General features: G+C 41.3%; 1 protein-coding gene across 2 annotated transcripts in view; it reads right to left on the reverse strand.

Moving 5' to 3' along the window:
- AMPH (amphiphysin) overlaps positions 1–27,311 on the reverse strand; it is a 320,442-nt gene that overhangs the window by 21,516 nt on the left and 271,615 nt on the right. The window contains exons 12-18 of one of the 2 annotated variants that reach the window (XM_073886903.1): positions 22,706–22,822; positions 19,260–19,283; positions 17,242–17,265; positions 16,461–16,979; positions 14,463–14,495; positions 8,501–8,557; positions 3,707–3,832 (exon numbers count right to left, since the gene is read on the reverse strand). In XM_073886903.1, coding sequence (XP_073743004.1) covers positions 3,707–3,832; positions 8,501–8,557; positions 14,463–14,495; positions 16,461–16,979; positions 17,242–17,265; positions 19,260–19,283; positions 22,706–22,822 — 900 coding nt within the window. The remainder of the gene's footprint in view (positions 1–3,706; positions 3,833–8,500; positions 8,558–14,462; positions 14,496–16,460; positions 16,980–17,241; positions 17,266–19,259; positions 19,284–22,705; positions 22,823–27,311) is intronic. The other variant, XM_025853126.2, reaches the window with a different exon arrangement.

The raw sequence follows: 27,311 nt of genomic DNA on the forward strand, positions 1-27,311 counted from the left end.
GGACCAACACACACTAAGAAGAGAGAATAGGGGAGGTTTTTTTTTTTTTTTTTTATCCCAGTTAATTACAACCAAAGCCCTGTTAAAAATGTCAAGCCAAAACACAAGATGTCCTATGTGACAAAAAGATTACACCAAGACAGACAAAACGTTACTCATTGTATGATTCCATTTATACGAACCTTGCTCTCCTGCTGTTCCAGTCAGACCACCTTTCCCTTCGGGCCACACAAAGTAAGTCTCAAAGAGAGCATCTGAGCCACTTGGGACTTGGACCCAGAAAGCATATCGGCAGTTACCAGGGTCTGGCAGAGGGGATGGAGTAACTGCTTAATGGGTAGGAGGTTTGCGGTAATGACGATGTTTTGGAACCAGACAGAGGTTAACAGTTGTACAACATTATGAATATACTAAAGCCAAACTGTTCACTTTAAATGGATTAATTTTGTATTATGTGAATTTCACCTCATTTTTTAAAAAAGCACACATCAAGACTAACACTTAAAAAATCACTAGGCACCCATCATCTACAAAGAGCTCCTCAACAATGGAAGAACCACCTGAAACCTGATATTCACCTCTAAGTATCACACTTAGAACAAACGATAATAGTGCACAACCCTCACCCAGGCCTGTTCAAGAAGCGGCTTTGTTCTTCCTGAGGAAGATAGTAAGGTACATCATTTCCAAGGCATATGTATATTTAATTTAATTTACAGCATGCTTCAGAGTGAGCACTTTGAGTCTGGACATAATTCTACGACCATGAAGGACAGACAAAAAATCAAGCTCCTCTGGCTTCCTGTGATCTATTAGGTCTTCTTCTGACCTATTGGGGGCTCATACCTGGAGGCACAGTGGGAGCCCTGCTCTCATGTTTACTCCACACAAGGAGAAAACTCAAATGCTCTTTCCCATGCACATGACCATCCCCAAGGAAATCCCGATGGCTGTGCAGTCTTGGCCTCCTCCACCACCAGTGTTTGTGAACAAGGGTGGCAGGAGCCGTGCCTACTGCCTGCATCACTGTCTCCCCTAGATTGGAACAAAGCCTGACATCTACAGAGAACTCAAATTATACTTGTCAACTGAATGAAGGAAGAAACGAGCACATGCCTTCGATTCAAGCCGACAGGAATCTTCCTGGCACAATGAAGTTCATAGACTGTGGTCTGGCATATATACATATATATTTGGTGGTTGAAAGTGGTCTTGACAAGTCAGCTTAAGTCTGGTGATGTTTTCAAAAAATCAAACGCAGTGAACACAAAAGTAGTCCCCAAAATAATAGGCCAGTGTTTCATCTTCCAGGATTCTCCACCAATTCCAAAAACATCTTTATCTTGATCTTTTTCCCATTTATGTTTTAGAAATGATGATAGCCCTAAATTGAATTGCAGTGTATTTCTTTAAAAACAACAGGCCAAAAAAAAAAAAAAAAAAGAAAAAAACAACCCAAAACAAAACATGCTTTGGTCCAGTTCAAGTCAAAATACAGGAGCTGACAGAAATTTAGAAAAAATTAGAGTATGACTCTCTACAAGAAAATGGAATCAATGACCTAAGCCAAAGGCAGGTGCTTAACCAACTGAGCCACCCAGGTGCCTCTGTACTGTACACTTCGTTAAATGTTTTTAAAATCATCCTTGGTTAAAAAGATTCTAAATCTTTATAGTAGGTATGATATAGTAGCTACTTAAATGACTGGTAGCTATTTATATTGTTTACTGGAAAACCAATGAATTTGGAGTCTGAAAAAACAAAAACCTACTTCTATACGTCTGTTATAATGAGGGTAGGTGCACGAGGTACGAAGTCAGGGCCCTTGGAGAGGTGATCATGGACAATCAACATTCCAGCCCATATTTAACACGTGAGCTTGTCTATTTCACACTTCCTAGCTACTGCACAACATCAAACAGCTTTGCTCAAAACCATGGGTGTTTTGGCATTAAGCCTTACACTGAGTAGTCTGGGCCATGGAACCAATGTGGTTTAAAAGCACTGGTGAAGATGAAGTCTGTGCTACTTTTCAAAATAGAAACTGGTAAGAACTTTTTGGAAGCGAAGCAATTTTTAAATCAACATCTAAACCTCATCAGTATCTTTCTAACTCCCTGGTATCATCCGTATTCTTTAAAAAATCACATCTCTTTTTTAATTATAACAGTAGTAAAACAAAATCAACAGTATCTTTCCCTTCCTTTGTTATTAAATAATCTTAAAGCTAAGTTGGAGGACATCACAATCAGACACCAAACAAAAGGGTTCCCTCTGTACTGAGATATGGAGATCACTAGTGAATCTGGGAGAAAAAGTGGACGCTGGAGCCTGGAGCCTCAGCACTCCCCAATTTACAGTCTGTGCAAGCAGCACTTCCAAGAGGGACTTAAACTAGAACACCACATTTCTTATTTTCCCTACAGGACTTGGTTTCTTTATCTCTGTATCTTTAAATGGAAAACATGATCATTTTGCTTGAGTTATTCTTAATCTGTATTTCCCATCACTATCTTGCCCTACTATTTATTTTTCTACTCTATTAATAAACTACAGATTTGACAGATGACCTACCCTCTTCCCAGTAAAATAACAACAAATAAGAGCAAAATATAACTTATATTTCTCTAGTTACCTAATCTAGTCAATGTTGTTTTGAGGGAGAGGGAGACTGGTTTTCATCTCTGTACAGATTCTATAAAGGCTGTAGGAAATGGTAACCTGATTGAGATTCTTGGGAGATATTTTAACTGTATTTCGTCAACAAACTATTTTTCACTCTCCATGAATTATTTTTTTTTAAGTAGGCTCCATGCCCAGCGTGGAGCCCAACGTGGGGCTTGAACTCACGACCCTGAGATCAAGACATGAGCTGAGATCAAGAGTCAGATGCCCACCCAGGTGCCCCTCTCCATTAGTATTTTGAATTTAAGTTTCCTTAGTATTATCCTACAATTTCCTGAGTGTTACACTATCCAATTCAACATGGTGCACATAGAGCTCATCCCAGTTTGTGTGTGATGTGGTGTGGTATATGGCTGTATGGAACAGGGTAAGAACAGGTTTCCAAGCAGACAAAGGGTTCCCACCCTCTACATCCTCAAGGTCCCTCTTTTTGTAAGAGCCAGTATCAGACATGATATTGAAGAAATGGTTATACAACACACAGGAACCTTTATAGATTCAAGGATTTTTAATATGGGATTTTAATCCCTTGTCAGGACTTAACCAACCTACAAAACTAGTATTGTAAGAAATCAATATGTAGACACAAGCAACAAAGTTATGATCCTTCTGTTCATCACCTGCAGGTTGGTCCCTCACTGGAGGCACATCTCTACCAATCACAGGTAGAGCACAGCACTAACAAGGCTGGTTATTTGTGAGTTCTACAACTATCTACCATGAATGAGAGCATCTCAGAAGAGAATGGAGGCATCCTTTTTTGAGAACCAAGCCTGTGGCTATGTGACATTTCTCTCTAGTTCGTAAGATCAGGTCTCTGGATATCTTCCTCTTAAAAACATAAAAGAGAATGAAGTTTCACTGTCAAAGGCACAAGGACTATTTGAATCTGGGGAGCCATGGCGGATGAGGAGGTGATTTGGCCCAAGTGGAACATAGATGAGAAGGGAGAAATGAGATCATGAGATGAGCAGGGCTGTGGCAGGGGAAGCAGGGGAGGGTGGGGGGGGGTGGTGCTCACCACTGCCCCCTCCACTGGCTCCTCAGCCCGGGTGTCCAGTCCAGAGTCCAGCCCAACAGCAAGTGCGGCAGCGACAGGGGGCTCCTCTGCTTTCGGCTCTGTGGGTGGAGCCTGTTCAGAGTCAGGCTTTGATTGTTTGTTTTGAGGGTTAAAGGAAAAAGATTCAACACGTGAACAGATAAACATCACAGAATATTAGGCAATTAAGACTTTCTTCATCATCCTATAGGCAACTAGCTTCATTAAATCCGTGCTGGAAAAAAGCCCCACATTTGGCATCATGAGCCCTTCACTGAAAAGTCTAGACATGGACTCTTATTAAGCCTCTCTTTCACATCACCAAGTACTGTCGTTTCCCTTGAAGTTAGACAAAGACTTACCATTTTGGTTACTCGTACTTACTTGCAACTTGATGACATCTATAAGAGATCCTAAAGTGGCACTCTCTGCTATTTGGCAGAGAGAGAGGAGAACCTAGGAGCTCCCCACCTCTGCCAGTTGAAAGGAGGAAGAGCTCAGAGGCACGTGGTTTGGGGACCTCCCAGTTCTGCTGATATACACTGCATCCAAAATTGAGGGGTCATCCCAATATTCAGATCAAAATGCATTCATCTGCATGAGTAGGTCGTTACAAAGCCATTGTTGCCACTGCTCTGGCTGGGAGGTGGCAAGTAGCCACCACAATCACAGATACTTTCCTGTTCAGCTTCTTATTCCATTTCTCCCCTGCCCCCAACAAATTCTTAGCAATCCATTTCTTTTCCTACAATACACTAATTCCATAAAGAACCACAGGGTCGTATTCTCTCTGGTACCAATTAGGCACTTTTAATTGTGTGGACAAGAGTGACGTCTTTCCATCCCACTGTGACCTTTACTCATAGACATCTTCCAATTATATGCTGAATCAACCTCTGGACTCTTAGCTGTGGACTTTGTTCGTTTTAAAATTAGTGCTATTATGTCACAACAGGCCATTAAAACCACCACAGCCAACACAGTCACCACAGCTACTGAAAATGTTTCCTCTTTTTCAATTTTGACCAACATAAGCACGTTTATTTAGCAGCATTACTTCACTAAATGGATGGCCATGAGAAAGCACATTAAGATTCTTTCCCATCAGGACATTCAAACTGTAAGAAAGTTGAAAAACATTTTCCTAGAGGAGTAAGAAGTCTCCAATAAATACTGTGACTGGAGAAATCAGTTCACTTCTGTCAGACTCTCACCAGAAGCAATGAAGAGCCTCCTCTAGCTCTCTCTTATACCTGCTCACAGAGGTTGGTGCACATGGCAAGTTCCATATAGACGGGATGGGGAAGTGTGACTGAGATTACAGGAAATGAGTAACAAATAGCTTAGTGTTGGATAAATACGCAAAATGTTTCTCTTGTGCCCCCCACCAAACCCTCCATTGTGATTCATGCCTTGATCCCACACCGACCTTCCCTTTACAAGAGCATAATAAAAAAGAAAGGACACTCTGGTAGATAAGTGTGCAGAGATTTGATATTTTTATGGGCTTTTATAACCTTTAAGGGGTGATCTGACACAATTTTTAAGAAAGAATGAGATAAAATTCACTCTAATATACTTTCAGGAATTTTTATGGGAAAAGATTTCACTTTTATTGTTCAACAAGAATTATCTTCGTAATGGAACATGGTTTTGAGAGCAGCAAAGAGATACTGTAAGCTCTCAGGATATGACCTTACAGTTTGGAAGTCAAGGTGATTTGCTATGAGAGGATGGTATCAAATGACCTACACAACAAGGACAGGAAGGGTAATTTGACAAAGCACCAAGAAATCCATATGCAGAGGGCTGTCCCCCTGTGGGCTGAGTGTCTAAGGAGAAAGCCTAAAGCCAGATAAGGAGCCAAGAGAAATTTCAAAATAGGAGTCAAATAAATACATCATTGGACATAAAAAAAAAAGATAACTTAAAATGAAAAAATATCTGTATCAGAGCCTGGATTTCCTGGAAGTCCAGAGAAATTTTCAAGTTTTATGTGAGGCAACAATAAGTAAGTAATTTTGCATAGGAGCTGAATTGCATTTGCTTGCTGAAATCAGACAATGCAACAGAAGCATAATAGAAAAGAATGTAGGATTGGTTATGTTCCCACAAGTCACCACATTTCCCCTATATTAGCATATCACAGTAGATATTACCATATAGCTATGCAATTAAACAACTTAAATTCTAGGGGGACAAATATAACTCACTCAATGATGAGGAAGGATCAAACATGATAGCATGATTGCACATAAAATCAACTACTCCAAATTAGAAATAGAAGTCACCCTTCGATTCCTTCTAAGATAATGTAAAATTGTAAATATATTGTCAAGACAGAAGAAAAGCAAAAGTAAATTGTGAACCACATCTCATGGAAAAATCTAAGATAGTCCTGTCAGAATTATACCTCTGAAACAAATAATACAGTATATGTTAAAAAAAAAAAAGAAGATAGCAGGAGGGGAAGGATGAAGGGGGGGAAATTGGAGGGGGAGATGAACCATGAGAGACAATGGACTCTGAAAAACAAACTGAGGGTTCTAGAGGGGAGGGGGGTGGGAGGATGGGTTAGCCTGGTGATGGGTATTAAAGAGGGCATGTTCTGCAGGGAGCACTGGGTGTCATGCACAAACAATGAATCATGGAACACTACATCAAAAACTAATGATGTAATGTATGGTGATTAACATAACAATAATAAAAAAATTAAAAAAAAGAATTATGCCCTGCTTCTACCCACATTTTTTCTACAAGATGCCTCTCTGAAGAGACCTTGCAAATGGGTTGATGGCATGCCATCCCCATTTGGGAGCGCTGGTGATCATTTCCTATTGTTTGCTGGGGTGGCGATCATCACACAAAGGAAAAGTATACTCTAAATTTATTGGAGGCAGTGGGATGTCACAATGGTTTAACTCTGAGATACAGAAATGGAATTCTTCCTTTAGAACAAAATGAGAAGTGGAGCCTCACTGCACATTTTCCAGTATCCTCTGTCCTAAGATGGAAAGCAGGTCATTGCCCACGAAGGACATAGGTTGGGAGTGGGCATAAGAGTCTAGTCACACTCCAGGATGGCACTTACCTTAGAGTCCTGCTTTTCCAAACTTGGGAGAGCTAATTTAGTGAGAACTGCAAAGGGCCATCGAGGTAACTGAGCCCTGAACAAGGTTTGCAGAGTTTAAACTTATACTCAAGGGATGTCCTGTGGGGCCATAAATATGCAGACTAAGGACATGTGCAGTCAACTACCAACTTCAGCCTTCACCTTGCTCAGTCAGTGAACCAAATGTTGGGAAACTGTCCTGCTCCTGGGATGATCCTATAGAATCATAACACAGTGGGAGACGTGGTTTAGCTATGATTTCGAATGGCTTAGCTAATATTAGCAGCATCTGCAATGCTGGGCATGACAAAGCCAAGTTCCACAATAGAAAGAAGGTGCAAAATGTCTGGTTCAGAGAACACATATCCACAGAAGGGAAGGGCAGCCAATGGAAGTTCTCACAAGAAGCTGTGGGCAGTAGGAAGATGGTTTAAGAAATTTAAAAACCACTGGATTCTATGCCTGGATTTTTGCATCAAAGTAATAGGTGTGAGTTTAATTATGATCCACTGCCTTTCTTTTTATACCAGTATGTCTCCATTTTTCTCTTGACCCATTCACAACTGATAATTAAAAATCTCATCCTCCAGTGTTGGTATAACCCTTACTCCACCACCCAGGCTGAAAATCACCAATGAAACATGACAAATAAGTCTCTCTGGTTCCATTATCAACACCAACATAATTGTACTTTAAACATTTAAATCTTTACTTGCAGGCCACATAGACTCCACTTCTCACCTGGTTGCCCAAAAGGCCAAAGTATGACAATCGATCAACAAGGTACTACAGACATACTGACCTTTGAGAAATTATCAAAGTAACCTTTAAGACAAACTTTCCAGAACAGAATTCCTTACTTAGAAGTGAAATCATCTTAAAAAAAAAAAAATTTCTTCTACTGAAATCTAATTCTAAGCTTCCAATGTGAAAGCCAGGAGCTGGGATAATTATATCCCATTCCTAGGGGAAAGCGAATGACTACGAATAACGCTCATGAACGCCCCGTCCCGTGTAGCCTACAGCCACCAAGCTCACAAGTGACATCACCCAAGGCCTCTTCCTTCAACTTCCCTAGTAAGCTACCGCAGCAAAGGTTTCCCATGATAACTGCAACAACGATCGTGTTAGAATCTCCTCTTACATCAAGAGTAATCCTGTTGGCTCCTACTCACTCCCTAGCTAAGCTTTGTCCTCATGTCCTTTGGCAGCAACAGGGGAATCACATCTCTATTACGGGTGACTTCTTTTGACAACTCACACAATGGAGGGAGATGAGAAATGAGGTAGCTTCAGGATGGAGAAGCAAGGGATCTATCCCGAAGCATGAATTCTTGAGGTGATTTCATTTCCAATCCTGTGGAGTAAGTTACACTCAGGTGGAAACATCCATGCCGTTGATGGATTTATGGGGCTCCACTGAAGCCCAGAACTAGGAGACTTTTGTTTTTTGCTGGGATCACTATGCCTTTATAAACAGAAGCAACCAAAATCAAAGTCACAGTGAGATTTTTCAGAAGTTTTCCTTCCTCTTTTCTAGAAAAGAAAGGGCTGCAGAAACCACATTCTGGATATTCAAGCTCTCGATAATCTAGAATGATCGACCCTAGAATGTTCAGCAGTAACTAACAATGCCCCCAAAACACACACCAAAGTCAACTTACCAAGTTACAGATCATGCTCTGGTCTGTCTGCATTGTGAATAATGAAGTGTCCTGGGGCTTAAAATTGGGGAGAAAACAGAAAATGAAAAATTATGAAGGTTCCAGCTTAATTTGCTAAAAAGAACAAAAAAGATACCATTTCAATTAGCTTCTATCAATTGTATAAATACATTATAAAGTTTTTAAAAGTCTTTTACTTTAAATCAGAAAAGCAGATAATACAAAAGTAATTTTAACAGTAGATGTTCTAAACCTAACTGTGGGCTAGCGTGATACCACACAATAGTACAGTAAGAGTCATTTTATTTATTTATTTAGTTTTTTAAAGATTTTATTTATTTATTTGACAGAGAGAGACAGTGAGAGCAGGAACACAAGCAGGGGGAGTGGGAGAGGGAGAAGCAGGCCTCCTGCTGAGCAGGGAGCCCAATGCGGGACTTGATCCCAGGACCCCGGGATCATGACCTGAGCCGAAGGCAGGCACCTAACGACTGAGCCACCCAGGCGCCCAGAGCCATTTTAAAAAACGGGTCATTTTTGTTCTGCAGCTTCTCTTCTGGACATCTACACTGAATTGGAATTTAGTGGCTCTAAACTACAAATTCACCCTTTTTAAATATTAGAAATTCAATCTTACTCTATCACATAAGTGTGACTTCTATATGGGTTAATAATAAGCCATAACCTAAAAATGTTATACCATGTATTCAATGGCCTAAAAAAAAATCAAGCTGGAATAAATCTAAGGGAAGAGTGACCTTGAAGACAATATTCATCTCTCGTTATGCTAGTAGCCAGGCTTATACCCACCAGAAAGAAGACCAGAAGAGTCTTTCCTGGTTAATCTGACCAGTTGAAGACAAAAAAAAAAAAAAGTACCCACAGAATTTGATATCAGGGCTCCCCAACAGAACAGATGAGGCAATGACAGTTGGTTAAAGATGTATTGAGGCAATTATCTGTTACCTCCAGAATCCAAACTAAACAATAAAGGGAATTTCATAAAGCAAATTTAAAAAGGCATAAATCCATGAGCATAAAAAGAATGGGAAGAAAGATAAGAGCAGTAACATTTTTGAAACTGAAAAGCAGACCAAAGAAGAAGTAACTTGGTGGACCCCCAAAAAATCTGTATCCTAAGGTGATGTAAGAAATGCCAAAAACACAACCCAGTGTATTACTCAGAACTCCCAAAGGATCAAGAATTAGAAACATGGGGACCAAGGGAAATGGAAGCTGGGTGGTGCTAAAGAGGGGGAATTGGCTGGCAGTCTTTGAAAAGGTAAATGGACCTCAAGATTCTTTCATGTATCCGAAAACCAAGCTATATCCATTTATCATAGCACAAGACTTGACATTACTTCCACAGAGGCTGAAACAGAGGGCCTCTGGACTGGGGAACACAGAGGCATATTAGGAAAGTAGCAGGCTTAAGTGAGCATTTACATAATAAATACTGAGAGCCCGGGGCCCCTCCCCCCCAAACCCCAACTTCTTTCCCATCCATTTCCCATTATACCCACCAGACAGGAGACCAGAAGAGCTGGAAATTTAACTAGCCCAAGAAAAATGCCTATAGAATTTCACACCAGGGGCTCCTCAATAGGAAAAATGAACCAGAAAATTCCAGAACAATACCTATAGTCATGAGCTCTACTTACCTATACAAATTTCCCATCAGCTTTTAAGTGGACATAAACATGAGTAGACAGCCAAGATCACCAGGCATTTAGGGAAAGTCTCAAATATTAAAGGGAAAAGCTGAATAGTTTTAAAAAAAAGGGAAGTAGAAGAAACAAAGACTTTCTACATGGAAAAAGACCTTCAAAAATGGCCATGGTTATTTTTTTTTCGAAGAGTTTATTTGAGAGAGAGACAAAGAGTGTGAGAGAGAGAGAGAGAAAGCATGAGCAGGGGGGAGGGGCAGAGGGAGAGGGAGAAGCAGACTCCCCTGCTGAGCAGGGAGCCCAACTCAGGGCTCGATCCCAGGACCCTGGGATCATGATCTGAGCCGAAGGCAGATGCTTCACCAACTGAGCCACCCAGGCGCCCCAATGACCATGATTATTAATACTTCCAGAGAATGTAATGAAGTGTTGTATTCATGACATAAGAAGAGGATGCTATTAAAAAACAAATATTCAGTAAACAAAAACAGCTCTTGGAAATTAAAAAAAAATAGTAGTGAAAAATCTGTTGAAAAGCTGGTAAGCAGAGAAAGATGACCAAGAAAAGGAAAAAGCAAGGAAAACAATGAGTAATATTCCATCGTATATATATCACCTCTTTATCCATTTACCTGAAACTAACATAAGATTGTAGGTTTATTATATTGGAATTAAAATAAAAACTTAAGAAAAGGCAAATACCTATCATTTCCCAGTAATTTTTAATACTTCAGTCTCTATACAAATACAAATTGCCTGCAAAATGAAATTAAAATTTTGATATAAGATAGAGAATTTCTAGTAGTAGATCTAAGCGATGTTGGAGAACCATTATAGTATTACACAAAGTCATTGAAAATTAATGGTTATGCTCAATTAAAGTCCAGCTAACAAATGAAAAGAAGAACCAACAAGGATAATGACCTAACAGATATTTGGAATGAGAATACTATTTATTTTATTTATTTTTAAATTAATTAATTTATTTGAGAGAGTGTGAGTGCAAGGGGTGGGGGGAGTAGCAGAGGAGAAGGAGAGAGAAACCCTAAGAAAACTCTGTGCTGAGTGCAGAGCCTGACGAGGGGCTGGATCTCATGACCCAGAGATCACGACCTGAGCAGAAACCAAGACTCAGATGCTTAACCGAATGTGCCACGCAGACACCCAGAGAATACTATTTAATTAGTTATATTCAAGATTAAGAAAGGCCTTTGGAAAAAAACCTACAAAATGCTCAAATATTAATTCAAAATCTATTTTTGGAAAGACAACTCTATAATCCTGCTATAAGAGTCAAATGAAGTAAAAGTTATTGTTTGTGGAATATTTTTGTTGGAAAATTGTTTATTCTAAAAATTAGCATGGAGTTTTCTTAATTTTATTAAAACTAAGATTAATTTTTTAAAAAGAATCAAAACAACAGTCTCTCAGTGGCAACATTAGGAGGTAGAAATGGATGGAGCAATGGCTTCAAAATTCTAAGGGAAAAATTATTTTTTTCTTTTTTTAAAAGATTTTATTTATTCATTTGAGACACAGAGATAGAGAGAGAGAAAGCATGAGCAGGGAGAGAGGCAGAGGGAGAAGCAGGCTCCTCACTGAGCCAGGAGCCTGATGTGGGGCTCAATCCCATGACCCCGGGATCATGACCTGAGCCGAAGGCAGACGCTTAACCATCTGAGCCACCCAGGCACCCCAGGAAAAATTATTTTCTAATATGATATCCAATCTAACAGATCATTATGTATCTAAAGACATTTTCAGATGTACAAGGTCACAAATATATACTTCTCATGCATACTTTTCTTAGGAAGCTACTAGAGAATATGCTTTAATTTATGGATGAAGATGTGTTTTAATATGTGGAATTAAACCACAAATGAGGAAGATTTGTGTCCAGAAAAGAAAAGATTGACGTAAGAAGAGAGGTGAATGTGGGGCACCTGGGTGGCTCAGTTGTTCAGCGTCTGCCTTTGGCTCAGGTCATGATCCCAGGGTCCTGGGATCGAGCCCCACATCGGGCTCCCTGCTCCGTGGGAAGGCTGGTTATCCCTCTCCCATTCCCCCTGCTTGTGTTCCCTCTCTCGCTGTGTCTCTCTCTATCAAATAAATAAATAAAAAATCTTAAAAAAAAAAAGGGGAGAGGTGAAGACAATGCCTAGGATAGGCCTGTGGGAACAGCTGTGACAGCAGGTGTCGCCAAAGAGAGCCCAGTTCAGACAGAGCTGTCCAAGAGAGACAAGCAAATTCTTCAGGAAGATGAAACTGACCAAATGCTTAATATTTTCCAACAAAACGAGGGGAGATTTATATAACTAACTACAGAGTATGAGACTGAATTAGCGATAAGTCCCTAAAACACTAAGCAAACGAACCAACAAGCAAACAAATAAGACTCTGCAATTATTTCCTCAAAAGAGAACAGAAAGTCAGCATAAAACTAAAGGTAAACTTCATGGTGGGGGCGCCGACAGTATTGATATCATTTTACTATTACCACACATTGGATGGATGGCTATCTGGGACTATAGAAGAGGAATGGCAGGAAGGAAAGGGAGGGCGAGCTGAGGGGGGCGCGTCTGAGGGCACATTAAGTCTGCATCTTCCAGAGAGATGAGTCAATAGATAATGCTTTAGAGACCAAGAAGTAGCATTATAAGCAAGTCATGCACACACGTGACTGAGATCAGACAATATGGAAAAGGAGTAAAAGTATTTACCTCTAAGAAACAGGAAACGGAGGAGGTGTATGACAGTCTGAACTTTTTATATAAAACGCTCTAATACAATTTTGTTACTCTTTATATGATGTGCATTTATAACTGATAAACATACACATTTAAAAAAATGAGTAATGAGTATTCTTATGACATGACCTTTCAAAAGAGTTTTATGCAGACTGAAGAGATGCATTATCTTCTCCCTCCATGTCTGTGTGTACCTGTATTTGGATGTGGGCGGACTTTATCATTTTACAGGTAACATGGGGGAAAGTAGTCAAACTTTTAAATAGGGAAATTCTAAATGCTAAAATTAGAAATTGTTCATCTCTAATATTCTGAGACAAAGCATTCAGCACAGACAAGCCTCTGTTTGAAGTCTCCCTTGAAGTTTTCAGAACTTACTCCATGGGCTTGAGAGTGGCATGGCCTTGTCCTTATGTGGGTTACAACTGTCCATCTGTTGGGTCATACAGAGTGATGGGACAGTCCACCTTGTGGCTCCTCTTCCACCAACACCCAAGGGAAATTCTGCCTTATTGATCAGAGCCAATTTACCGTTTCTGATCCTCAAACAGCTCCTTCCTAAAGAATGACTGAAGAGGTAAGGTTCTATGCAGTAGGGCTCTTATATGAATCTGCATAAGGAGGCTCCTAAAAACCATTTCTATTTTCTAAAGACCCATCCCATTGGTTCAAAGCAATCCTATCTCCTCTTTTCTAACAGCTGAATCTAGTGGATCTCTCAGATCAGGAGAACTTCTCATTTCCAGTAGAGGAATCAGCATAATTCCACAGCAGGGCTAACAATATTAATAGCTAGTACAGCTGGGAAGCCCTTAGTAGGTGCTGGGCTACTGGGCAAAGTGCTCTGCGTGCATGTCTCATTGACTCTTCACAACACCCTACAATGTTGCCACTATTACTGCTTCCATTACTGAACTTGAAAGTTGTAGGGTCAAGTTTTGCACTGACACGCTTCAACATTATGCTATTCCCGTGACGTTGAGGTCCATATTTTTTTAAAATTTTTTTATTGTTATGTTAATCACCATATATTACATCATTAGTTTTTGGTGCAGTGTTCCATGATTCATTGTTTGTTCATAACACCCAGTGCTCCATGCAGAACGTGCCCTCCTCAATACCCATCACCAGGCTAACCCATCCCCCTACCCCCCTCCCCTCTAGAACCCTCAGTTTGTTTTTCAGAGTCCATCATCTCTCATGGTTCGTCTCCCCCTCTGACATACTCCCCTTTTCTTCCTCTCCTGTTATCTTCTTCTTTTTCTTTTTTCTTAAAATATGTTGCGTTATTTGTTTCAGAAGTACAGATCTGTGATTCAACAGTCTTGCACAATTCACAGTGCTCACCGTAGCACATACCCTCCCCAATGTCTATCACCCAGCCACCCCATCCCTCCCACCCCCAACCACTCCAGTAACACTCAGTTTGTTTCCTGAGATTAAGAATTCCTCATATCAGTGAGGTCATGTGATACATGTCTTTGTCCATATTTTAACAATTTGCATCATTCTCCGCAGACAGAATGTGCCAGTGAATTGATCTCTTACCTGGGTGAATCCATTAAATGTACCACCAGAAGCCTAAACAGAGAGGGAAATCAAAGTACGTTATGTTTTATCATTTTTGTGGGATCAGTAAATGTCCATCAGACAAGTTGGAAAGTGAAGACCACCACACGTTTTAAAATAATACAAAAGGTTGCTGTGCATGAAAGTGTTTAGGAAATGCAAAAGGCCACTGTATTATTTTAAATAGGCTGACAAAGATTATTTTTACAAATAATAATTTCTACTGTCATGTGGCTCAGTGTTAACCAAAGCCCACTTTCTCAATAATGAGAAGATGATTCCAGAGAAAAGCCATGAGTGGTTAAATAGCTCCTTTTTTAGGCCACTGATAGAATCTAGAAGCATTTTCAGTATTTCTCTAGTATATCATTTGGATGAACAGCAATTAGGAGAGTCTATAGTTTCGGGTGGCCTGTGTAGAAACATTTCATGTGCTCTTACTTCTATAAAATCACTTTAGGAAGAGTAAATTAGTCTGTTCTACATATTTTTAGTGTTTGAACAGTAAAAATGAAAGTAGAATAAACACATTAAATGGGATGGTAAAATAGACTCATTAGTTCCCAATACAAAGATCCTGTTTTGTAATTTTTTTTTGTCAACCTATTTGTGTTTGGTTTGTACAGATTTCAAGGAGATGAGGCAGGCCTCAGAGAAGATAGTGATGGATGGATAATGAAGTAGGTGGGAAACATTAGGAAAAAAAGAACCTACAGAAGTCTTTGGCTAGTCTATACTACATACTGGGGTAAGTACCTCTTCTTTATCAGGCTCTATTTCTTGGTACAACAATCCATATCTCTGGTTAGCAATTTCATCTTCAGATAAATCTGAGTTGCTGATGTCATTGTCTTGGGGACTAGCAGAACTCTTGGTGCTAGCATTGTGGGAGGTGCCCAGAACCAACGGTCTAGCTATCTCTCGGCTTTGTTCCCAACAGTTGGCAATGGCTTGTTCCCCATATACATCTGCTGCTAAGTCCACATCCAGCCCTCTCTCACCTTCAACTATATCTAAATGTTCCCAGCAATTATCTAAGCCTCCTGTATCTCTGATAGGCCAGTGGTTAACAGGATCAAGCCAACTGGCAAATCCACTTACTTGGCCATCTGGTATACTAGGGAATTCTACTATACCCATACTATTCACTACTGAATCCAAGCTTGGCTGCCAGATTTGGCCTGGATCTGTTGCCCAAGAGTCCGTTTTTACAATTGTTGGCAAGTTAATGGTATGGCTACAGTTCCCAGTCACTGTACTTTCAGACCCCTCTAGTAATGAATCTTCTGCCTTACACAAACACCAATCTCTTCTGTTTGCATTAGTTCCCAGAGAATAATTAAGATCTGTCCTAGACTGAGCTGTCACTTCATGTTTTATTGATAAAACAACAGCCTGATTTTCATTCCTGTCAACCCCAGGAGTATGTAACACAGCCTCATGCTGAATCTCTTCAGTATCTGCACTGCCTTGTCCTGAGTGATATATTATATCCTGGTTAGGAAAGTCTATTAAATTTTTCCTTATGTCTTTTCTAGCTAAACCCCAACCCTCAGAGCTGGCATTTTCAAGATTAGATACAGAATCAGTCTGGAGACGCAGATTCAAAATATCTGTGTGATGGGCAGGTTTAGCTCCAGAGCCCTCTATAATTTCACAATTATTAATTACTACTTGATTCCCTTCATCTAGCCCTTGGCTTCTGTCACTAAATTCAGCTGCCATATCTACTCTTTCCAGGTCTTCTTCTAATACACCAGTCTTATTAAAATACTTTTCATTGGTCTTTTCACTTTCCTTACAACTAGCTCTTAAATCTTTCATCATTTCCTCTTTATTGACTGCTAAGGTCTCCTGGTCTTGCTTTCCTATTTTCTTAAGAAGATCTACTAGCCTGTCTCCTCTACATTCACATGGTTTCTCTTCAAATTCCTCTGTACCTTCTAGCGCCTTGATATCAATAGCTCCAGTGTCTACCTTTTCACATGTCTCCACACCTGCCCACATAGAATCTTCTATCTTCTCTTTCTCTTCCTCTTCTTCTGACTGTTTAACACCTTCTTGACTTTCATTGACCAGGCCACCAGTTTCTGTGGCTGCCATCTCTGAGGCAGGTAAGTCATGAGGCTGCTCCATCTCCGTACCAGCTGCTGTGGCAAATCCAGCCTCAGGCACAGGCTTTGGGTACATCTGTTCATTTCCACACGGAGGGGCTGGCCCCACGACATGTTCACCCTGTTCAGCTACAGTGTGCCAGTCAGCAGAAGGAATTCCAGTGGATAATCCAATGTCTTGCTCTGCTTCAGAGAGACCTGAAGAGTCTTCCTCAGACCCACCTTGGGTAACTTCCTGGCTGATACTCTCTGTACTAGCATCAGGGCCCCAAATAAAAGCACCTAGGTCAATCTGAGATCTTTGAATTTCTTCGGCCAACCCACTCTCTGGAGTTTCCTCCATGATCAGGTTACACAGGGAAAGATTTTTTGAAGAGTCAGTCTTTAGAGTATGCAGAATAGCAAAGAAAAAAAAAACAGAAGATGAAACAGATCATGGTAAGATATGATGAGAAACACAAAGCTCTTCAGTAGGGTGACAGCAGTTAAACAAATCTAGAGAGCATTTAAATTAAATGGCTTGAGGTTAAATCTGCGACTAGCAATGCCATGAGAAAAAAAAAGCTCATTCTACATAATATCCATGTATATAGCGCACATAAAATATTTTTTAAAAATCCAGAATGTTCTGGATATTTACCTACCGGCTGTACCAAATCAGTGCTTGTCTGTATGAGTAAAAAAAAAAATGACAATCAATAATAATAATAACAACAACAACAACAACAGGGCAAAAGAAGTAAATTCCCTAGCACATTAAAATCCCATGCTGTCCAGAGTCAACATTCTCCTGAAAGCTGTAGCTTTTACTGGTTTGAGATTAAATTTTACAACTTGTTTTGTGATAGGAATGAGTTTTGTTTCAATACCGTTTATGACTACACAGTTGAAACATGAAGAAAGCCTTTCTCATTTTCTAGTCAACAAGGATGTTTCAGGGCTATTACAAGACTTCTGCTTTAGCAGACTCTGAAACACAAAGTTTCAAATAAAAAAGCAAACCTGAGAACATCAGAGTAAGACCAAGCCCTAGCAGCCACAAAAGTACACAGTATTATATGCTCTGACACAGTATCAGAATAAAGCTTTCCCCAAACTCACCCCACACTTGCTTCTTCCTCTGAGGTAGTGTTTATATGGAGGATGATCTGATACTAACCACTCTGGACGATTCTCCTCACATTCTCCCCCCAGCCTAGAAGCCTTGTCTGCACACAAACAAACAACCCTGGGGGACTGAGAGGATCAAGGAACGCCAGCAATTGTGTCCAGGGAGCTACTGTTTTGCAATTTTGTCACTGCTACTATTCTTAGCAGGTTTGTCCTCTGAAATAATCCATGATCCTTCTAGATGATACCTTCATCTTCACCATACCCTTCCCAGCTACGGAAGGAAAAATGTTATTATGACTCCACCTAAAGATATGAAATACTGGAATAATAAAACATCAGCACTGTGTTCTTGGTCGTCAAGACCATTAACACAGAGTTGTGGCTAGAATTCAAATGTCCTGAACGTCAGTCCATGTATCCCTTTTTGTGATTATACAAGCAAGGCCAGCTTTCAATTAACATCTTTTAGCTCTTTTCTCAAGAGCCTTCCATGATGCTTCAAGCACCCTAAGTATTAGTGCAGTATAAACCCACTCCTGTGGAAGGGAAGGGGGCAGTCATCTTTCTGTTTTAAGATAAAAGAATAGCAGTGTCACTTCAGAAGACCAGGCCCATGAATAGCTAGATCTAGCTAACTTTCCTGTTGCTGTCTCACTAAAAAGACAGCACAAAATTCAATAGCTGAGTTCTGAAGACCACGTGACCAGAGCTTTTCCAAGACAGGGCAGACAAAATGCCCTGCCCCTGAAGGGTGTGAAGCTCCACATGGGTATGGCCACCCTCCAAATCCCACAGCACACATGCTGCACCATAAACCTCTGTTCGTGTCTTTTTCCCAACTCTAACTGCTGTTAGTGCCCATCCTTGCACGTCAGATTAGCTGAATACACACCATTAGTAGTAACAGCTACCTTTTATTGATATGTATCAGACATGAAGCTAAGCATTCTACAAATATTATCTACTTCATCCTCACACAACCCTCTGCGCTAGGCATCATTACCCTTATTTTATGGATGAGAAGTGCAGAGACTGAAAGAAGTTCATAAATTGCTCAAAATCATATTGTTGTAAGAGGTAGAGTCTGGACTCAAATCCAGGGCTGTCTGGCTCTAAAGCTCAAATTCTTATTGATGAAGCTTCATTATCATTGGAAATAATAGTAAGAAAGAGGTTCCCTGTGCAGAGTAGCCTGCCCCTTACATTTTCTCATCCATGTTTCTGTTTTGTTTAAAAGCAACCAAAAATGTGCCTGCCCTTCACTACAACATTTCAGTAGCCACCAATAACCAGAGGAAGCATAAAGGGGCATAACACCAAATTCTTGCTTCTCCAGGCGTCTGGCACACTGACACTATTTTCCTCACCATTGTTTCCAGGTGCTGGTAATGCTTGGAACCATCAGGGAGCTGATAATTGTTCTAGGGGACTACACTGTCATTAAAAATGTCTAGGTCTTCTTCCCACCACAGGTGAATTAAAATATAACAGAGTTTCCAAATTTCTAGGTATCCAGATACATCAAAATACAAACTTTTTGCACTCTTACCGTCCATAGGTCCCAGGGCAATGTCTGAAAGCAAACAGACAAATAAAAATATGGTTAGTATACATTTCCCAAGCATGCAAAAAATACTGAGATGGCAAAAGTTCTTGAAGTAAAACATTTTGAAACACTTAGTACAGCACTGTTCAACAGAAATTTCTTTGGTGATGACAAAGCTCCATATCTGTGCCATCCGATATGGCAGCCACTAGTCACATGTAGCTACTGAGCACTTGAAATGTGCTAGTGTAAAGTAACCGAATCTTAAGTTTTACATAATTTTATTTAATTTCAATTGGAATAGCCAAATGTGGCTTGTGGCTACCATACTGGACAGTAGAGGACCAGTCAATCTGCTTTTCACTATAAAAAGGAGAAAGCTGTATCTGAAAACATGATGAATGGGTGTACTTTAGAGCATGCAAGTACACACACACACACACATACACACACACACACACTTAAAATGAAGTACAATGTGTCCCCATATTAGAATTTCTCACATCTTTGAGGACATGCAGTCCGAATCATTGCTAATGCTACTTCTTCCCCTCCCGCCACCATATTCAAGAGGTTGCATTATGACCAGTTTGATGGTAAATGAACCCCAGAAAAAGAGTTCTTCAATATGTTGAATTTGATGATAACACAGCTCAACTAACAGATCATCATGCAAATTAGCAGGGTGCCCCCTAAGACATATGGATGAATTAGACTTACTACTGGCATTTTAATTATCAAGCCCATTGATCCCAGGGAATGAATCCAGATGGTTCAAGTGACTTCCACTGTGTGTTTGGGAAAGTGAAGGAGACCTCTCTTTCTCATTTCCTTTGTGACTGAGAATTGCTGCTAAGGCCACATCCTTTTCTGCCTTTGTCTTTATGACTAGAACAGATCTGTTTATGAACTTGTTTTGAATCACTAAACGAGTGGCAAATTAAAAAGCCTGGCACTCCCATCTAAGAATATGGGAGTTTCCAGATGGGGTCACAGGCGTCTCATTAGGATTCTATACTACAGAACATGGGCCCTGTGGTTCTGAGTGAGCCCACCCCCCTGGTCTGGGCTCTGACTGTCCAGCCCCAGCCACCCAGCATCTCTGTGCAGCCTGGCTGGTCTCTGGGTTAGCACCCACCTGTCGAATGACTAAGAAAGGAGAGCAGAACAGCTGCATGGGAAGCCACAGTTATTTGTATGTGGACTCCTTCTGCAACTAATATTCACGTTCTGATTATTCAGATGGTTTGGATTTTCCTGCTTCCCGGCCCCTTAAGAATCACAGCCCCTAAAAGCTACTCCATATCCCTGCATAATGCAGACAGCACTGGTATCTTCTCCAAAGGAAGGCAGTAATGTGAAACGGCATGTTTATCAGTCCTCAGGATCATGAAATGATGTGTGGACACTGCGGAGATCACAGGTGAGGTGTTCCGCTAGCAGCAAGAACATCCATTTAAAACATGGGGTCAGGTGATGGGTAAGGGATATCATTCTGAGCGAAGGGGAAGGAAGGCCAGTAGAATCTGATGGCTTTGTTGTTTTTGCTATCACAGCCTAAGACTGCCCTTGGTGAAACGGAGATGTGATTAGAGCCGGCTCACAGGATTCCTCTGCCATGAAGTGACTCATTAGAGCTACCGGAGGGGGACGGTTGATTACCCCGCCTGAGGGAGAACGCAGGGCACATGTGGCTTTTCCTAACTGCAGTGATGCATTTTCTTCCGAAGACTTTTGAAGCTTAACTGAGGTCATTTTTTTTTAATTCTGAAAGAATTTTTGTTCTAAATCTACACAAAGTTCCATGATCTGTGGATTTATTTAATCATGAATTGATATAGAAGAGGTTTCTCTCTCGATTCAGACTCACAGACAGAAATGCTGTGGCATATCACCCACTGACCACGACAGCACCCACTGCAGAGACCTGCCTTCTGTCACTAGAGCAGTGAATGCTGGAGAGCGAGGCAGAGGAAGGCCCATGAATTCTGCACAATGAGGAAGCCCTGATGGGGAAGTGTTCTGAATGAGATGTCCTGCTTTCCTGGGCCACCAAGGCAGAACCCTGAAAACTTGCTGACAATTACTATGTTAGCATTTCCCAAAGTATGTCTTAGAGAACATTCCAATGACTATTAAGAAACTTTCATTAAAACAGATTTCTGTGGTCAAATTTGGGAAACTCTAAGTTAAAAAAGTCTACAGAGTTTTTTCTTTTAGTTGCAGAACTTCTTGGAGCCTTTAATATTCCAATGCATATCGTGACTCTCTTTTTAAAAGAGAGTTAATAGAACTTTCCCAAACATTTATCTAAGAGACCCATTTTTTGCAAGTATCTTTAAGGCTGGTATCTGATCTGCTTATTAATTACCTGCTTTATTGACATCTCAGATATTTATTGTTCCCAAATTACAACAGGGAGGCCTTTAGAAACCCAATCACATTCTAGAAGAAAGCATGGATTAGAAGCTTTATTTATCGAGGTTTATATTGAGCTGATAGTGGTTTACTGTAAGGTATCACAAGACTTCAAGACCAGAAAATTGAGTGAGGTCTCAATTCTCAACTTCAGTTTTATAATACACCTCCATTAATTAATTTGAAGTATATTCTAACATCTCTGGATTTGCCCAAATTCAAATGTGAGCTCCCAAGCACATTAAAAATACGGATATAAACAATTTCTGTTTGGCCAAATTTTGAGTTAGCTTCCTTTTGTGAGCATAGACAATTGCAAAGGAAGTCTACTGCAGAGGAATCATCCAGAAGTCATTACAGTGCCCACCTCCAGGACCCCTCTGATGGAGAACACTGTGCGATCACTATTGGAGTGAGGAAATGTTGAGGGTGAGGAAGTGATGAGCAAGGACAAGCTGGATAAGCAAGGCCAACTCTGGCCATAGTCAAGATCACATAAGGGAAGCTTCTGCAATGTGGAGGAGAACAAGGTCTTCGAGTTCAAAACTACCAAGAATGGAAAACATTTCTGTTGAGGCATAATTTCAAGGTTATTTCTAACATGCTTTAATATGCAAAATGTGAGGAAGGAAAGTAGAGAAACCAGTAAGAAGATTAAGCCCAGGGCCAAAGAAAGAGCTTCATTTAGAGAAGCCAGAAAATGTACTGTCTGAAGCTGAACACTCTGAGTGCAAACTAATACTAATAATGACAATTACTCTGAAATGGAGGATTCCTGGACAAGCCAGAATGGATGACTATCCCAGCTTTATGGATAAAGAGCGCTAATGGTGGGGGGGAGCTTTGGAATGAGAGCTATGGACAATCCTCTTTCTACTCTTCCTTCCCATTGGGGAATGTTTGTCAACCCCAAAGAAAAGTGAATAGTCACTTGAAATGGACAGAGGTCCCTGACAGACATTTGCTGCATCATAGAGCTTATTCAAGTTTATGAAATGTCATCCCCAAACAACAGAACTGCCCCTGGCTACCTGTGACATGGGGGAGTGGGTCCCTCCGGCAGAACCTGCAGGCGCCACCTCAGGCTTGAAAGGGTCGAAGTCCAGATCCAACAATGTCTCCTCTTTCTTCACCTCAGGGGCTTCGTTCTGTTAAAATAAAACAAAGTATGAGACTTTATGATGTAATCCATGTATGATCCTCAACACCACTGGATATCTCCAAAACAGACTCAGATAGTTTACCAGTTAGGTGGCTCACCCATAAGCTCCCAGAGTCACCAGCTAAATGTGGCAAAGGGGGAAATAACCAACTCTGGCCAGCTATCATCTAAGACACCCAGGAATGTGACCCAGGCTTTTAGTTCCTCTCCTTTGTCCAGCTCCGAATCCAGCCAACGAAGAGAATGTCTGAGAGGTATATCCTGATGCCACCAAGATCCAAGGATTCCCCTCTGCTAGTTCAGAAATCTCGGGTCAAGAATTATAGATGACCAGATGGATAAAATGGGCCAAGGCTTGGACCCATTACTGAAGCCCACTGTTGTGATGTCCCCTGCAAAGCTAACATGTAAAAGGAAGGGACAATGTCTACTGTGACTTCATCCACCTCCCTCATCTCCCAGAGGGACCCCATCCCTTGATCTAGTTTTCGTATGATCCATTCTTCATCCATAATGCTGGTGTCTCAACTGTGCGTATGATGGAGGGAGAGTGAAAGGCAAAGAGGAGGGGAGAGAACCCTGTCCCCCAACGTTTACTGAAAAATAACATTCTTGGATTAGAAATAGGTAAGACAAATAAGACTTAGGATAAGAGTCCCGCTATGATAATAGGAAAACATTTGTAACACTGAACATTAATATTTGTTCATTTACGATACAAAAAAGTATCATGGGCTTGAAGTTCGCCTAATCCTGGCTCAAGTTACACAGCAAGGGTCAGAGCTGAAATAAAGTCTCCATAAGCTATCACGGTGAATAGAACTGGATCAGTTTTCACAGAATCAAGGTACATGTGTTTCATGCTTGATATAAGCTTCAATTTTGACCATCTGTTGCCTAGAAACTGAAAGGTCACAGCCACGGATAAAGCATATATAAGAATAGGGATGTTCAGAGAAAGGTTTTATTTATTTATTTATTTACTTACTTACTTATGTATTTATGAGAGCGAGCATGCACATGTGCGAGTGTGGGGAGGGGCAGAGGGAGAGAGAGAATCCCAAGCAGACTGTGTGCTGAGGAGGAGCCCGACACAGTGCTCAATCTCACGACCCTAAGATCATGATCTGAGCTGAAATCAAGAGTCAGACACTTAACCAACTGAGCCACCCAGGCGCCCTGTAGAGAAAGATTTTAAAGAACAAGAGTTCTTTTAATTAATATTGATCATAGAGATAAAATATAAAATCATATGTAAAACTTTGGGGCATAAAAGATAATACTTTATTTAGTATATCCACATTCACTGTAGTAGGAAATCTGCTTCAGTATCATGTTATAGGTTTTGAGCTATTTTTTTTAAAGATTTATTTATTTATTTATTTGACAGAGAGAGACACAGCAAGATAGGGAACATAAGCAGGGGGAGTGGGAGAGGGAGAAGCAGGCTTCCCACAGAGCAGGGAGCCCGAAGTGGGGCTCGATCCCAGGACCCTGGGATTGTGACCTGAGCTGAAGGCAGACGCTTAATGACTAAGCCACCCAGGCGCCCCTTGAGCTATCTATTTTGCAGCATACAAATATATATACTTATACACTTTTAAAATTTCCCAAGGATAATGCTCTTCTGAGATCCTTCTTTCTTTAATAGTCACAAAGCTAACAATTGATTCCTTTGGCCCATATGCAAAATCTGCCTCAGTCTATTTTTCAACAACATTTATATTGACACAAGTTATATTTTTAAAATTCTGCAAACACCTATATTCACTTCGAAGGTGCTAGGCACTGTTCTGAGAACTTAATACATATAAATATTAACTCAGGTTAGGGCATTTTGCTGCAGTCTAATGATGACAACCCCACAACACTGTTATTGCCTTCAAAGAATTACCTTACTAGATTCTTCAAACTTCATTCATTTCACCTGCACCGTCTAATTGTTACAAAATTCAAGGAGTAGTGGCATCATTTCTCCATCTGGGGATGGGGAGAATGGGCAGAATGAGCTTAGCTGTTGTCCTGGGTCCTTCAGCTGCAATGCAGCCAAGGCAGGACTGCAACAGCAGGATGCCTTTGACTCTGGTGCTTTTCTAGGCTGCTGCTAAGACCCGGTCCCCCATCTCTCACGGGTACCCCGAGGATCTACAGAGAAATTCTTGAGAGTCTGTAAATGCTTCATAAAATGTGAACCCATCCAAATATGTCCATTAATGCTCCATGAGCATAATGGATCCCCTTAAGGAAGCTTGGATGGAAATTTAGACATCAAGGATGAAAAGAGGCATTAGACTATACAGAGCTATGCTTAGACTTGGCGATGGATCTGGGTTTGCACCCAGTTTTGCCACTTGCTAGCTGTCTCTCTCTGGGCAATTAGTTCAGCTTCTTTGAGCCTCCATTTCTTCATGCATAAAATGCAAGCGATACTACCTAGTAAGATTACTGTGAGTAGTAAAGACAATGAATCCACTGTATATACTATATAGGAGATACTCTAAATGGAAATGGAAACTAAATCATTATTAATTACTATTGGTAATGAAGTATATCTGTGCAAAACCACTGTCCTCAAATATCTGTATATTTGGCTGCCTTCAAAATGTGCTGTTGGCTTCTTCAGACTCAATTTCTACTTGGTTTTGCACCCTGAATTCTTGAGAGTTACCCTTTAAGGCACTCATATCAAAGAGTAGTTTGACAGAACTACAGACAGAACAAAAAAGGAGTTGCCTGTTGATGTAATATTCCTTTGTAAAACGATAATTCCATCATTACACGTTGAAACACACAGTGACATGTAATCTCTTAAAGTTATAAAAGAAAACTAATCTCTCATTCCTTCTACCCATGAGAGAAGCTCTGATATGGTCTCAACATTCTTAAGCCTTTGGAAGCTAGAGCTTAAGTACTGTTTCACCATTAAAAAACTAGAAGAGGTGAACTAGAATGTGCTCCCAAGAAAGGAGACTAGATGTGTAAAACACAGAGGGGAAAATATTCAATGGGAAAATCTTACCAATTATAATAATCTTTTTACTATATTTCATGAAGTGTCTTCTGCTAGGAACATCCAAGCTTACAGCTGAAGTACTGAACTTCTTCCAGTACAGGTATATCCTTTGATCATAATCCTTATCCCTAACCTTGCCATGGCCTCCTGATAGATGGAGTTGGTCACCTTGACTTGGGGATGACCACCTGTCATGCTTTGGCCAATGGATCTTAGCAAGTATCATGCAAGGAAAGGCCTGAAATAGGCTTACATGGTTGACTAGCTTTTTTGTATTCCTGCCATTCACCATGAAAAGCACAAGTTTTGGGGGAACCACGGGTCAAGGATGGGAGATTCAGGGAGTGCAACTGGACCCATCATGACTACATTTCTCAAAACCGAAGTTAAAGAGAAATTCGTAAAACTGGCCAGGATGGCAGAGCAAGAGGGCAGAGGAGTAGGAGACCTGGATTTCGTCTGGTCTCAGGAATTCAGCTGAATAGGGATCAAACCATTCTGAACACCTACGAACTCAACAGGAGATCGAAGAAGAGAGTAGCAACAACTCTCTGAACAGAGAAGTGACCACTTACTGGAAGGTAGGACATGCGGAGAAGTGAATCCAAGGCGATATTCCGGAGGATAGACGGCGGGGGAGGGGGCCTCCGTTGGCCACTTCTGGCAAGAGACAGAGCCGCGGAGCACAAAATCGGACCTTTTAGAAGTTGGCTCCGCTGAGAGACGTCGCTCCAGTGGCTAAGCAGGGGGTGGAACCCTCGCGGGACAGTGTGGTCTCAGGACCCTCGGGATCACAGAAAGACCGGGGGTGACTGACTGCGGCAGACCTCCCAGGTATCTGAGCGGGGAAGCCGGCTGCAGAGACGGAGCCGAGGCGCGGGCTCTCAGCTCGGGGTTGCCATAAACTGTGATCCATGGCCCAGTTGGGCCACTGCTCCTCCAGCAGGGACCCAACAAGCAGCAGAGCCGGGGAGACTCCCCTTCCTCCCTGGGGAGGAGTGGCGCGGGAGCGCACCGCAGGGATCTGCTGCTGGGTTTGGAGACTCCACACGGGGTCGGGTGCCAGAGATAGAAACGCTCGGTCACAGGCCGGGTGAGAACGGAGTGCGGCCGGAGACCAGGGAGATAGGAGTGACTGATATTCTCTGGGGGCGCAATGAGAAGCGGGGCCCCAGGTTCTCGGCTCCTCCAGGTGGAGATTGGGAGGCCAGCATTTTCACCCTGGTCCTCCAGAGCTGTACCGAGAGCTTGCAGGGAACAAAAGCTCCCGAGAGCAAAGCCAAGCAGCTTGCTTTGCCGGGACTGACAAGGGCGGGGCAATTCCGCCTCCAGCAAAGACATTTGGGAACCACTGCAACAGGCCCCTACCCCAGAAGATCAGCACGAACAGCCAGCAAGCCAAGACCAAGTTTACTGAACAAGGAGAACGGGAGAACTCCAGCGCTAGGGAAATACTGCACAT

Source organism: Callorhinus ursinus, unplaced genomic scaffold (assembly GCF_003265705.2).
Source record: "Callorhinus ursinus isolate GAN/ISIS: 27379988/994484 unplaced genomic scaffold, GSC_fseal_2.0 scaffold73, whole genome shotgun sequence".
NCBI lineage: Eukaryota > Metazoa > Chordata > Mammalia > Carnivora > Otariidae > Callorhinus > Callorhinus ursinus.